The sequence below is a fragment of the Manacus vitellinus genome, unplaced genomic scaffold, assembly GCF_001715985.3.
Source record: "Manacus vitellinus isolate BGI_N305 unplaced genomic scaffold, ASM171598v3 scaffold_9_pilon, whole genome shotgun sequence".
Lineage (NCBI taxonomy): Eukaryota > Metazoa > Chordata > Aves > Passeriformes > Pipridae > Manacus > Manacus vitellinus.
In genome coordinates, this window is record NW_021940917.1 from 21,552,298 (window position 1) to 21,567,515 (window position 15,218).

At 37.4% G+C, this 15,218-nt stretch overlaps 2 protein-coding genes across 2 annotated transcripts in view; both read right to left on the bottom strand.

Moving 5' to 3' along the window:
* Window positions 1-3,980: 3,980 nt before the first annotated feature.
* LOC112841364 (DNA excision repair protein ERCC-6-like 2) lies at window positions 3,981-8,064 on the bottom strand. The gene is made up of 3 exons (XM_025896435.2): window positions 7,955-8,064; window positions 7,293-7,480; window positions 3,981-5,226 (listed from the first exon to the last, which is right to left on the bottom strand). Exons 2-3 carry the CDS (start codon window positions 7,415-7,417, stop codon window positions 4,263-4,265), a joined length of 1,089 nt encoding a protein of 362 aa, XP_025752220.2. The 5' UTR covers window positions 7,418-7,480; window positions 7,955-8,064; the 3' UTR covers window positions 3,981-4,262.
* Window positions 8,065-12,060: 3,996 nt separating this feature from the next.
* LOC103762063 (DNA excision repair protein ERCC-6-like 2) overlaps window positions 12,061-15,218 on the bottom strand; it is a 41,862-nt gene continuing 38,704 nt past the window's right edge. Inside the window, exon 18 of the mRNA XM_018086023.2 lies at window positions 12,061-12,395. Coding sequence (XP_017941512.1) covers window positions 12,354-12,395 — 42 coding nt within the window. The 3' untranslated portion in view covers window positions 12,061-12,353. The remainder of the gene's footprint in view (window positions 12,396-15,218) is intronic.

Below are 15,218 nucleotides of genomic sequence, written 5' to 3' on the forward strand. Positions count from 1 at the left end.
ATGTGTGCAGTCTCAATTTGGTCGCACTACATGTGGACACAGACACAAGGTCAGGTTCTGACCACTCAGTTCCATCCTCTCAGCTCAAGCAAACTGAGAGAACTGAGACAATCTGTCCTCAAGTATCATGCATACACCTCATGCTTACATTCAATTATGCCTTTTATTTTAGAGCACAATCTTCACTTGGTCTTTGAAAAAGGAAATTCAGCTTTTTGGATGCTGACCAAACCAGAAATAACTCTGAAGCCCTCCAATCATCTTGTTTGGATGTACTTTCTTCCTCTTTCAGAATTAGCTGGCAGAATCATGTATAAGATACAGACTCATTCAGGCAATTAGGACACTGCTATGATATGCATAGGATCTACAGGGTGAGAGGAATACCTCTGAAATGCTTTGAATCACTGCCTACCTCTCTCATCTGGGAACTAGACACCCAATTTCAATAGCAGAAATTGCATTTCCTTAGTTACCTCAAGCCAGTTCCCTAATCTTCAGGTGCCTCTATTATCAGGAAGGCAGACTGGCATGAAGTCTACTTAGGCAGTCATCACTCTTTTTCTATAGAATGCACCAACTCAAGATGTACTGAATTGGGGAACATGCAAGGAGAGAGAGTTTTTGTAATATTACCTCACTTGTTGCATGAACTGGAATGTATGCAGTGAATAAGATATGCAGGGCACTGCATGAACAGGAAAATATGTAGCAGTAAAGGCAGTTAAATGGTTCCTTGGAAGAAAAGAATCCTCTCTTCCTTCCGCAGTTGAGATTCCTAAGGAATTTAACTTAAATCATCTTCTTATGTAGTAACAATAATTATCACCTTCAAAACACCCTGTGATACTTTGATAATGGTATTACCAACTACCCTTTCCTCCTGTTAATGCTGTTTTCACTCACTGGGCTGAAGCCATGGCACAGGCACCACTCTGCCTTCCAGTGCCTGAACTCACCACCTGCTGAAGCTGAGCCAATACATCCTTTCAAACTGCCTTAATGTGTACACAAGATGTTTGCACCCTGACTTTCTGAGACCTAATCATTACCTGAAATGATTCAGTCTCCTGCCCCCAGATCAAATGTGAAATCTGGGTACTACACAGCTACCCCCACAATGCAGTTCTAAGCATAGCCCCAATTTGCAAATCACACTTCAGACTACTCCAAACTACACCGTAAATCAGACTCAAAACACTCCTGTTTTTAACTAGGTCTGGTGACAGTTTTGCAAACTGGTTGCTGAGATAGGTGCATTTGTTAGCACAGGCAGGGCAAGATTTCTTGCTACTTCTCTAGCAACCTATTTTCTTTCCAGTCAAAGAATTTTCATTACAGGCAACAGGAACTATTGGTACCAGCTGCTACATCAGGGACCCAGTGCCAGACCCACACGAACTCCACTGAGTGAAAGAACAAGGGCACTGCAACAGGGAACAGCAAAAACCTTGCATGCCATTTCCACCTGAAAGCAATGACACCCTTCTCCTCCTGAATGATTAATATCCAGATCAGGTGACAACTACCACAAAGCTATTTCCTTGTGCTAGGAGGCTGTTAAGAGTTTTCCTGTAGCCCATACCTCCCTGCAAGAACCTGCACATGGGAGCTGTATGAACTCCACACCACCATAACCCTCAAGACAACATCCCCCAAAGCCTCTTTCGTTTTCAAAGCCAAACAAAATCATAATCACAGATTTCTAAGAAGACAGAATGGATCTCTTCAGTTTTAGTATTTGAAGGATCTGTCTTCAAATGTAGGTAAATTCTTTTTTTAATTTGTTCAGCTTCTTTTTTTTAAATTATACAGACATCTCCACATCAAGAATATTTTACAGACAGATCCCCAGGGCACTAAATTGCAGTATTTATACTTAGGTGGTATCCCCTTGTAAAATACATTACATTACACAGGAAGCTATGGAGTGTCATACATCTTACTTCAAGACATCTTTCCATAGTTCAATTCAACTGTACACAGCAAATAGATTTTCACAAATACATCATCAGTATTTGGCATACACGTGAATAAAACGAGTACACCTATGGAAGTTTTGATTTGTGCATATCATCACCTGAACCTGCAGATCAGCCTTCTACCCATAAAGTTCCACTGCTCTAAGGTTCTTCTAAAATGGGTAAAAAGAACTCGATCAGATTTTGCCCTCACTGGTGTCCACTGATTCAGACCGTGACTGACCAACCTGCTCAGGTAAAGACTCTCCTGAGTGCACTGATATCAGCTGAAATCAAAAAGGTTATTTAGCCCCTTCTGGCCCTCAGATTGAGAAGTCATCGGTCTCTTCTTGTGGCCTAAAAAAAGGACAGTTTTATCTATGCAACTTTTAAGGGTATTCTCTCCTATTTTTGATTATAACCAATACTGGCATTACACAACCTACTAATATTTACCCTTACAGAGTTTCTTTGACAGTCTTTCTCAGACAGTCAACTATCTAACCTCAGTTATCTTTAGTGCAGTTTAAGCCACTTAACTCCTCTTTTTGCTGTAGACACAAACAGACTATTCCCTTCCTTTATGCAGCAGTTTTTTTACGTATTTCATGACCATCTCCTTTATTCCATCAAATCTTCTCTTCCTTACCTAAGCAGAGTTTGCCCCTCTAAGCATAAGAACAATAACCTGTAATGAAAATCAATACTGATGCCACCATCAAAAGGCCTTAATTTATGTCCTATTTATTAACATCAACAAGAAGAGTATACCTATTCCCTGCCTTCAGCTGACTTCCTTCAGCTGTACATAACTCAAATGCACCCGTGCCAAACAGTTTACAGCTTCTTTTGTTTTCTTAGTTCAAACTTTTTTAAAAAGCTACTCCAACTATCCTAAATTTCAGATTTATCTTAAATAAAGTGGCAACAGCATAGATTCAGGGTGAAAAAAAGTTACACATTAATCCTACTTATGCTGGTTACCTGTAAAGACCAAGGCTTTTATTACTTTAACATTTATGTTAAATACTCAGCTCTTTGTTCCAGGTAGTTAAGTCAGATTTCCTAATTAGGATTCTAGATGGCTTCCACCTAAAAAACGTGCACAATGTTTGAAACAGAGACAGAGTGTAGCCTACAACAGCTCCCAGGACCTAAAGCAGAAGCTGCTCCAGATCAAATTTAAGCTTATTTTTCAGTGGACAGTCATCTACGCCACAAAAACTACCACCATTCACAGTGTTGCTGTGCAAGTTCAGTGTCCAAGGTTTTAAAACTGCACAACATTTACCCTTCACATAAAACGCTTTATACAGTATACACAGTGTAAACCTGATACCACATTACATCTGCAACTCACCAAAACAAAGGATTAGAGTTAAGATTTCCAGAGCAACATGAAGCCCTGGCCTCTTTTCATCATGTGTTACAAGGTACTCCTCACATGATCCCACAGCATTGGAAAATGTGACTGACCATTTGGCAAATGAGATACAACACTGTGTATCTTATAATCACTCCTCCAATCTGTGAAGAACGGTTTTCATTGAGAAGCTTTATTATATCCAGCATTCCAGGAGATAATATCTTAGTCCATACATACTGTACTGCATATTCCCAACAACTGACAAAGACATAATTATGCCTATAAAAATAAAAAGGGAGATGAAATCCTACACCTAGCATCACTTAATGAAAAGCACCAAGGAAACAAAAACTGGCGGTTCTTCACATCGACCAAGCTGAGTCGGACAGGACACTGAGGACCTACAAGTTCCACAGCTTCAGAGACAAAGCAAAATCATGGAGGGTGGGAACCCATCAAAAACTACTGGACACAAAGACACCATCCCTGTCTCAGGACGTGCCTCAGTCTCTAGTACCTCAGAAAACATATGAAATATCAATCCTGTTATCCTTGGATTATTGAGATGACTGAGGGTGTCCAAACGTAAGTAAAGGGAAAATAATTACAAAGCACACCTTTCGAGCCCAGAAATAGAATTAAAGAAAGCAAAGTGCACTCAGAAAATTCTAAAAAAAGTTTAATTTAAAATCAATATATCATAGCTAACAATATATAGTCTATATGCATTACTATGCCCATATGTATACACTGATTATGTAATTACATACATATTTGCATGTTGTTACATACATATTCACACCTGTAAAACGTAATTCTCTCTCACTGTAGATATGAATTCATCATTTTGCCTTTAATTTCATGGAGTTACAATGTTTTATTCCATACTGCTGAAGTTCTTCAATGTTCAACTAAAATAATTAAAGTGCAAACTTTCATTTTACAGCATTACAAGATTTAGCACTGGACGGTTCATCTGAATCACCTGCACCATATTTTTTCCATAGAAAATTTTCATTTTTTTTCCAAAGAGAACCTTCACACACTTCTGTCTCTTCTGCCACTGTGGAACGAGGTGCTCTTTCACACAGCTTCTGTATGACTGCTATGTCCGTGAGCTTGCTGAGCTTCTCCTCATTCTGCTCATTCAGCATATCCCAGAAATCTTTTGGTTTCCCCTTTGATTTTTCTACTTGCCCTGAAGAGAATCTCCTCCGTGATCCTGCAGGTCCATTTCCATCACTTCTGAAGAGGTCATTGAGAACAGAGGTATCTCCAAGTAAGTCCGTAAAAGACTTTTTCTTATAAATCTGAGCTTTTCTCTCTCCGTTTTCTGACTGAGACAGGGATCTTTTTTTTGGCAGCTGTGTTCCCTCTGAGTCCTGCTGTCCTTCACAACTTTTGACAGGCAGCACCTCTGATTTACTGTTTAATGAGCCAGATGCCATAAAATCCTTGAATGCCTGACTGTTTCTCCTTTCGATATGTTGAGTAGCAACAGTGGGCGACTGTTTACCTTTTGCATCAACAAACACATCTTGTGAGCAGCAGTCATTGGGAAGCTTCTCTGCTCCTCCCTTACATGTCTCCTGGGCCTGTGTCTCTGTAGTCCTGCTCAGAAGTGCTTCAGTCAATGAAGGCCTAGACTTTGATCTTCCAAAATTAACAATGGATTTTCTTTTTCTAGACTGTGCTGTACCCAGTTCTCCTCCCTCACAGTCACATAAATCTGGTACTGGTATTTCAACTGAGAAGAAAGATTCCACCTCTGGATGCTTGGAAACATAGAATTCCTTCAACATGTTCTGCCTTGTTTCTGAGGTAGCTTTTGCAATATGTTCTGCAAGGTCTTTCACTGATCCCATATTGAAGTGGGATACCATTTCCTCAAACTGTGTCCTGTAATTATCAAAAAGGAAAAATGTGTTATTCTGACACCTTTAACTAGAAACAAAAGCAGCTTTCAAGCGATTAATTCAATTCACTTACTTCACATAACCCAGAAGGTAATCAGCAGAAGTAACTCCCTTATTAGAAGCACTGTTGGTTTTTATTAGCAAAGAGAAGAAAGAATAATAACTTCAGAAAAACTGAAATGACTGTGATTTCCTCAGCTTGCGATTCAAAGACTTACTGACTGTCACTGTAGGTAAGATACCATAAGAAAGGGTCAGATTTCAGAAGGCATTTACCTACTAAAAAAGTGTAGATGGACAGATGGTTGAATGTTGGGGGTTTTTTGTTTGTTTTGTTGTTTGGGTATTTTAGGGAGGGAAGGCAGGGGGAGAAAACAGTTGCTCAGATTTCTTTTGAAGAAGACTTGCTAAACAAGAGTTGGTTAAAAGCTTTCACAGGAGACAAGGACTGTCCCCATCATCCTACCCAGTGAGTTATGGAATATATTTCTGCTAAAAGGCCAAGATCTAATTCAAAGAGATCACCCTAATTGAGTTAGCCCTAGTCTGGGGTCAGGTAACCTTACTGGAAGGCTGGAGAGGTGGCTTTACCCTCCCATGTCAGAGAAAGGATATCAAACATGTTGCCTTTCCTGAATGGGGGCTCCAAAAGGCAGCAAGATGTAACACTGTTTGCCTTAAACAGGTGACTGCAGACAGCTTCCCACTCTGCCCTACAACTAGAAGGGACTGAGACACAATCATCCTCACTCACTGCATGGCATATCCACATGTACACCAAGCCTAACTGCATGCCAGGTGCCAACAGATGACCTGCTTCATGATTAAGAGTGAATGGTTTAAGCTTTTTGCCAGATATGGCTTTAGGATCTTGGCATTAACAGCCTCAGTCACTTCGTTACCTTAGAAAATTTTACCTCAACAAATCATTGAGAACTATGATTACAGTCCTGAATATTTTCAGAATGAAAGGCTCTTCTTTACCTGCCTGGCAAATATTTAGAATTGTCAGTGTCTATTCTGGTAAACAAATCCAGCAACTCTACAGTAACAGTTTGGACAGCTGAGGCCAGAGAGCTGATATGACAGATCCTGAACACTTACAGGCACTACCTACCTGTCAGTTCTCATATAGCAATTTAATTGTCTCAAGACAAAATTGAAAACACATAGGCAAGCCAAAGGAAATACGAAAATTCAATAATGTGTATGAAGAGCATGGAAAAACAGAAGAAAAACCCATATAAAAAAGCAACAGTACCTTTTCCTTTTAGTTTTTCCAAATATCTATTCTATAGGTATTTATTTACATTTTTGTGTAAATATTTGCTTAGTCAGCTCAGCTACAGATTTCCACTTTCTATTTCCACATACCACCTGGCTCTTTTTATTGAACTTCTATCTATGTAACAATGGAATTCAAATTTCATTTTAATAATAACAATTGCTTGGGGGAAAAGGGAAAGTAAGGGAACAGAAAAATTATTATCACTCCAAAAATGAGGGGGGAAACAAAACATTAAAAAAAATACTAAAAAATATTGAGCCTCACATTACAAAAGAAACACGAAGTCCAATTTTTTTTAAAATTAGTCTTTCAAAGAAAGTGATGAGATCTGGGCAAAACCAGTAGGCAGTCAGAAGCTCACACTACAAAATGTCTTGTTTTATACAGTTTAATCACTGTTTTGTAGTTGTGCATGAAGAACATACCCCGAACACTCGTCATGATGACATCTGCACAGTTATGTGTTATATGACCATTGAACCAACCAAAATTTTACCTCAACAAATTATTGAGAACTATGATTACAGTTCTGAATATTTTTAGAATGAAGGGTTCTTCATTCTAATTTGTGTGTTCAATTAATCAGCTGCAGTACTCGTAATGCGGTGGCAGTGGAAGTTTCCCACTAGTTCCACTCTTGTCAGAGAAAACAATCAGTATTCCCTGAGTAGGGCTGAAATAAAGACAAAAGCAACAACCACCCAGAGGGAAGTTTGTTTTAACCTTAGAATTTTACTTCCAACTCACCAAAACAGCCTCACCTGCGTATTCCTTTGGGTGTCTTTCCAATCAAGAAGGTGGTTGAACCTACTCTGCATACTTTTTTCTTTCTCTGGGTCACAGGATGCCTGACATACAGATGATGTTGCTTACTGTTCATCAGCATTTCTTGCCCTCCCTTAATAATGCTCTTCTCTGCAGTGTTGTCCTCTGGGTTTTCATCATTTTCCTAGTAAAATGAGACATTGAAATCATTAAGACAGCTCTGTCTCTGACAGAATGATGAATTCTACTGCACCCAGTTCTCTCACTCCTAGCTAGCATTCAGACTGGGATTCACAGCTGCAAATCAGAGTCCCTGCACAGTCATAAACTTCCAGGGATGTGGAAGGGAAGTCTTGGTTCTCTGATATCTAGAACAAAAATACAATCCTATTTACACCTAAATTATTTTTCGGAAATTCTCACAAATTTTCATCAAAATTTCCCCTTTGCCAAAAAGTAAGCCAAAGGAAATAAGAAAAATCAATAATGTGTATGAAGAGTGTGGAAAAACAGAAGAAAAACCCACATAAAAAAACGATAGTACCTTTTCCATTTAGTTTTTTCAAATAAAATCACAGGAAAGAATAGCTGCTTAGTGATGCCCTCAGTCTCCCTACTAACACTACTTTAGAGATGAAAACACAAACTGTGTTCACACCTTGTCATCTGCAGTTCAAAATTCGCTTTCAGATTTACAGTGTTTCTTCTCAATGTGTTTCTATTTGATCCGTCCATTTCCCTCATTTCCATGGGCCGTTCACAAGGTTTCTGAGCTTTAGGATCTCACATCTGTTCTCAACTTTACTTTGGTGAGAAACCTCAAGCTAGCATACAGAGAGAGATGTTAATATTTGGGACCTACAGACATAAATTTTCACTTTAAGACAAATGCACAACTCCAAAGCTTAAAATTCTACTGTACTATTTTAAGTTACACTATACAAAACTGAAGCCAAGTACCCAGTCGAGATAAAACCCCTATCCTCCCAATAATAGTATAATGCTAGTAACAAAATTAAGATTGAATTAGTAGTCATTACCTACAGCATAAATATTTTACAATTCTCTTGCTGGTTCTGTATACATTTCTTAACATTTTATTTTTTTTTTAACCAATGTATGGATAATACAGAACTTTGAAAGAAGAAAGCAATGATAGTTTTAAAATATATTTATTTTGATGGAAATTTTGCATGAAAAATATAGTATTCAGATCTCACTATGCTAAGACTTGGCATATTTTCACTCTGTCAGTAAATTAGGGCTGTATAGTTTAATTCAAGAAAGAGTAACTCCCATATAATACAAGACTAGCCATGTCAGTGCCTGTCTTAAAGGTATTTTAAAGTCCCATAAATGTGCATCCATCTACCTCTTTTTAAACAAGACCAAAGTATATGAGGCAGTAATACTTTGGTTTACACATCTGTTCAAACACAGAAGATTTTTAGTACCTTTGGGAAAAAAACCAAATGTTGTAAACACACTGAAAGTCATAAAATTGCTGGTCTTTGCAGAGGAACAGAATTAATGTTAGAAGTATTGCTAATTGCAAATAAACGCACAAATGGCATATTTAGTTCAGGAAGGACAAAATTTTAAGTACAGTGACCCACAGTGCCACACCCAAAAAATCAACATCCAAATACCACCATATACACACAAAGAGCTCCTCTTCTACCTAAATAAGCTGCTTAAAGATTTTTTTTTTCCTTAAGGTAGAAAAAGTGACTATAAAAAAGTTAGCACATGAGCTGAAGGAGCTAATGCCAGTGAAAGCCTGTGGTCACTGTGAGATACTCATGAAAAGCTTGTCTCAGTTTTCTGGAGCAAAGGCAATTGGTTAAATGGTACCCAATTGGGCTGAAACACAATGGTTGGCTCTGCTGAATTGGTGAATGTTTCAGAAATTCCACCCCCCAACTCCCAAATCCAATAACTTCTTTTTGAAAAACAATGAACACTTCTTCAGCAAATCCAAATCACTTTTTTCAGTTTTTTTAAAGATGTTTCCATGCTTGTTAAAGGTCAAATTTGAAGTTTGTTACTGTGAGTGACATACGGGTAACAGGTTTTATGCAGAGGTAAGCTCTGCACACTGGGATGAAAATACTCCCTCTACTCTTCTCTTAGAATTATCATGAAAAAAGCAAAAACTTCAGTCATGTTCCAGCATTGTCAACATTTCACACTACTTTGCTTTCTTTTGAATTTGACTGGATGGATTACCCTCCTTAATTTATTGTTCTCATGGCCAATATCTTTCCAATTATCTTTTAATGTTTGCCCTCTAACTCACTGATTTCATGATGAAAACTTCCTTTCAACAGCTTTTTATATTTTCTGTTCCTTGAGCACCTTCCCTAACAAACCAGTGTGTCCCCATTATTTGTTTCTACATGAAATCCCACCATGACTGTACAGCACTGGTCACCTTCACCTGAATTATCATGTATATCACATGTGAAAGACAGTCTCCTAATGTAAGACTGAAATTAAGAGAATTTGACTCAACTAGGAGCATCAGACTCTTGTTCTGACACTACTGATACCAGCACATTTAAACTATTTATATTATTGTCACACCCTTTATGAATCAATAAATGCTAGGACCAAGAGAATGAAATAATAAAGGAAATAAAACCCCTTCACTGTATGCTATAGCATACATATATCACACACTGTCTGCTAAATATTTTAAAAGAATTTTGACAGGGAGAATGACAGCAATCATGAAAGCAGTTAGTCTTCACTAAATATTTAAATACATTAAAGACAGTAAGCTTTTGCAGTGCACTTTAAGAAATTTCAGCTGTTCAAAGGGGAAAAGTTTCACTTTAACTGGAAAACATACTTACTGGTCATCTGATAAATTAAGTGTGCCTATACTGAATTATCTGTAAAACCATTACACATTTCTGTATCCACATTTTCTCCTCTCCGTAAAAACCTTTGGGGGCAGCAGAGGAAGGTGCAGTGAAATAATTACGTTGACATCAAAGATAAAAATCTGTCTCCTGCTGCCTAAGTATGAAGTTTTAAAACTAGTATGCACCTACCGAAACCAATTCTTGTCTATCTTTGACAGTACAAAACTTCAGTATCTGTTCTTCCTATAAACAGGCATAAAGAAGCAGCTCAATATTCTGGAGCAATGAATGCTAATTCATGTATAAGCATCTTTAGACATGACTGAGATGACTGGCCACCTTGAGCCAGCAAATTCACTCCTTTTCTTTACTCCCTTCTACCAAAGCAAATACACCAAGATTAAAAGGTGTGGGAGTTAGATGAGAAGACAAAAAAGAGAAGAGAGAGAAAAGAGAGAGAAAAGAGAGAGAAAAGAGAGAGAAAAGAGAGAGAAAAGAGAGAGAAAAGAGAGAGAAAAGAGAGAGAAAAGAGAGAGAAAAGAGAGAGAAAAGAGAGAGAAAAGAGAGAGAAAAGAGAGAGAAAAGAGAGAGAAAAGAGAGAGAAAAGAGAGAGAAAAGAGAGAGAAAAGAGAGAGAAAAGAGAGAGAAAAGAGAGAGAAAAGAGAGAAAGGAGAGGCTCAGGGATACTTTTTTTTTCAAGCTGCCTCATATCTGTGGCAATTCACTGCGTCACCAGACTTGGAGGATGATGAACGTTCTTCAACAGCCTGAATCTGAAGTTGAAAATATGTTTGTATAATTATTCTTCAGCCATAGCTGCACCGTGTCTGACCATCTTCCTCTCTTTTACTGCCTAACTACCCAAAGTATCCCTGTAGTATCTTGCCAGATACTGACTTCCAGTCAGCAATAACCCCCTGATTTCCCAACTCACAGCTGAAACAATGTTATGAGGTTTTTCTCTTCAGGTATGTGTGAGACCATTGCTGTCAGATACCCAGGACACACACTTACACAGCACAGTTCCACTGTTTGTTTTCATTTCTCAAACAAACAAGAATGGCCTTCTCAAATGGCTTGTTGCCTTGCAGTCCCCCAAAATAATACAAAAGCATGAAACACAATGAATTCAGGGTGACTGAACTCTTAAAACACATCTTACAAGCAAATAAACACTTATGCCATATCCTACTTTGTATTTTCCCACTCTCCTCAAAATGTGAGGCAATACATGACTTCGCATATACATTTGTGATTTGCAGTTGGTTTTGGATGATTATTGATAATTTGATCATTTGATACTGCATTCCAGTCTCATTATCTACCCAAATTACAATTCTATATAGTTTTTCTTTTTTTTTCTTCCTTTTCTTCCCCCTCCCGGGAAGTTTTTGTGACATTATGTGTGAGTTATTATGACCTTTTCATATGCTTTTCTTGAATATATGCTGAATTATGCTTCAAGTTACAATAAGGGTTAAGATTTATTATGGCTCTAAATTACTCCTCCAAAATATTTTGCCAAACCAAGAGACCAGTAAAATTAAAGTTAATAAAACTAAAGAAATTTTAGAGTAATATGTACTAACTTTCCCCTGCTTGTTCCAAACAGCTTTTCTGCACAAATAAACTGAGATGGAGGACATTCCACAAACTGTTCTTTTGCATGGTAGTGGAGAATTGACTACTAAAGTCAACTGTGAACAAACTGCTCTCTCTACTTCACATTTGTTTCCAAGTCTGTTTCTTCTACAATCAGGTAACAGAGCAAGAATTTTTCATTAGGAGTAGTTTTATTTAAGTTGTTGAGCCTTTAGCAAAGATAATTGCTATATGACAGATCACTGTCTTGCAACAAAAACATGATTTTAAATCAACATATTATCAATAAATCAACATTTATTATTGTTGAGAATGAGAGGAGATAGTCAGCCTATCTCAGAATTCAAAGTTTAAACTAACTGCTTACTCCAGCAGAAGTCTGTGGACTTACTCCTATCTTCTTTCACCTTCTCAGCCTTCCATCAAACAGGAGGGAAACCAAAGGCCACGCACATCTGTCATAATGAAAATGCCACGCAACGAATGCCACATATGAACTGACTACATTTAAAAAACACGACCAAAAGCCATACTGGAATGTTTAAACTGAAAAAGTAAATTCGAAAAAGCAGCATTACAGGCCAATCATGTGGGAACAATTCTTTTAAAGCTGAAGAGTTCACCATCCTAGAAGAGCAAAGATAAAGGCATGTTATCTCCCAAAAGCCTACTCTTTGTAAACAACCATCTAAACTTGTTGAATCTGATAGCTGTGCAAACACACTGCAATCAGAGTTCCTACAACTGATAGAAAGTCTTTGTTTAAATAATCTACAAAATGTCAATGTAATACAAATAAGATAAAGAGGAGTTCTTAATGACACAACTTTTGTATTTACAGTATTCTCAACAGTACTTAAATCTGCAGTGGAGATACAAAGGGCACCGTTTTTTCTAGGCTGACAGCATGCTTAGTTTTTTCATTTACACCACATTGCAATAACATAAAGAGGGGTTTACCATTAATCCAGGTTTTACTACAAAGCATCTCGTTATTTCTCTGTCAAACACTGGCAATAGTGCCAAATGTCTGTCATCCAATTTAGAGGATTAAGTCTTCCTTTATAGTGCAATTCTTGTACGAATTTATAAAAATACAGATAAAGTTTCTTAGAGTTGGTCACAGTCTATATTTTGGCCTGAATTCCTGCCGCAAAGGTTGAATATGACAGCTGGCAGGAAGCTGAGGGAAGAATATATCCTCCCCCTTTTCAGTCACCACATTTCTGTTGCCATAGTGATTAATCCTCAATTGAATGGCTGTCTTTGTACATTTCTTTTCAGTAAAACTTAAAGTAAACTTAAGTTGAAAACATGCAGTTGACTAAAAAAGAGACTCTACATATTCAACAGGTACAGTACATGGTCTCCCGACTAACACTTTTCCACATACCAAAAAGTGAAAATTAGCTCTCATGTGGGACATCATCAGTTTTCCAAATTATTTAGTGTGTCCTGTTCCCATTTTCTGTATTTTTTTGTGAAACATCCAAGCCTTCTCCAAAGATTTCCCCAGGCTCACTCAACTCCCCCATCACCCTGGATTCCAACTGAAGAAGTACTACACAAATTCAGCTTTACAGGAATTAGAGAAAGCCTATCCCAGACTTCCATACTGGTGTCAAACATTTCATATAGGCTGTTTTTGCCAATTAACACAGAAATTAATTAGGAAATTCATTAAGGAATGCAGTCATTTAATTGAGAATAGCCTAGAAACACTAGAAAGAAGATATTTAATCTCGCCTCCAGGAAGTTTCTCCTTCTTATGGGAGGTAAGAAAAAGTTTCACAGATAACAGTGCAAGTTATCAAAAAACTGAAGTAAGTAAAAAACTTCTGCACAGAAAATCAGCCAAGTTGTTTTGGAACTTGGAGCTCACCAGAAACAAAAAATAAATCAAAAATATCAATACTTACTAAATGACTAAGATCTTAGTGAAGCTCTTAACACTTTCAATTCCCCCTCCAGCAAATTAGTAAAGTCAGAATAATTTTGAGCAATATATCTCATGAATTCTCAAGACTATTTTTTTATCTCTGGAAGGCTGAAATAACTGTATGTCTCCTCTGAAAATTATGGTCTGGTTTTGTAAGTCCACCATGTCCAGTCTACAGGTTCATTTCACACGTTTGCTTTTAGAAGCTTTTGTTTTCCATATGCTTCTGTGGTTACACAAGATAGTCCTTTTTTTGTTTTCAGCTATGTCCTTAGCAGACAGTGATGTGGTAATAGAGACAGTAATCTTCTATTTTTTTAATGAAACCACAATGAATATTTAATTAAGTCTCTTTGTTCAGAGAAAAGGTAGCTGGGGTATACAAATACTGGGCACAGGTAAAATTAAGGGCAGACTGGGTACTTACTACTGAATAAAAAATAAACTTGACTGAAGCCTGTAATTCAAAAGGTTAAGAGAGACTTGACTGTGAATTACACCAGTGCAACCATGTAGATCTAACACAGACCTTCTAAACTCTAATTAGGGAAAGAAACTATCACCAAGATGAACTTTGGGCTAAGTAAAAGTGTTCAAGTCTTACATTTTTGTACAACTAATTTAAATCCAAGTTCATTAGTTACTCATGTTCTTAAACAAGGTGCTCTACATACCTTCAAATTTCTCTCCTGAAGAATAAGACTTGCTGCCCCACCACCCTTTATACCTTGGCTCTCAAGGATCTTCTTCTCATGCAACCTCTCTCACTTTCAAAGCAGAGTCCTCACAGGTTTTGCAGTCTGCTCCAGCTTTAAGCAGTTTCTACAGCTCAAGCAACTACATTAGTCTCCATGCTTCAGTGGTAAAGAAAGTACTAATAAACCTAATTTATACTCCTTTTAGCTACTACAGGTAGAAAAACAGGAAGCATACATTGTTTTCTACTGCTTTCCAGCAATTTATTTTTAGTTTACTCGCTCACCTACTTTCCATAAATTAGCCATTGAAACTAAAGAACTTAACAGAGGCTATAAAAGTTTACATATATTTAGTGAAGTAAAAATGTGATTCGATGACTTGTCAATAGCAAGAAATCAGCATGTCAATGTTCTCACAGGAGGTTATTGATTATTTTTCCTTATTATAACCACTTACTATCACTGTCATTCCAGATTAATATGGAAACATGAAACAAAAATATTTCACTCAAGTGCTCAACCAAGATTTGGAGGAATTTGTATCTCCCAACTTGCAATTCATCCACTTCAATGGAATAATTCTAGTTTTTAAGAATTCTGGAACCCCTTTCACAGAGATATTAGTGATTACTTGAAAAACGTATTTGAAATACATTAAATCAGAAATGCATTATCACAGACAGCCTGCTGAGTGAAATTGTAAAGCAGGAAGACAGAGTTGGCATAGGCAAAATGAACACCACAAAGGACATTTTACTTTTTGGTCCTAAGCAGACTTATCTATGAAATGAAAGGAAAATAACTTTTCCACTT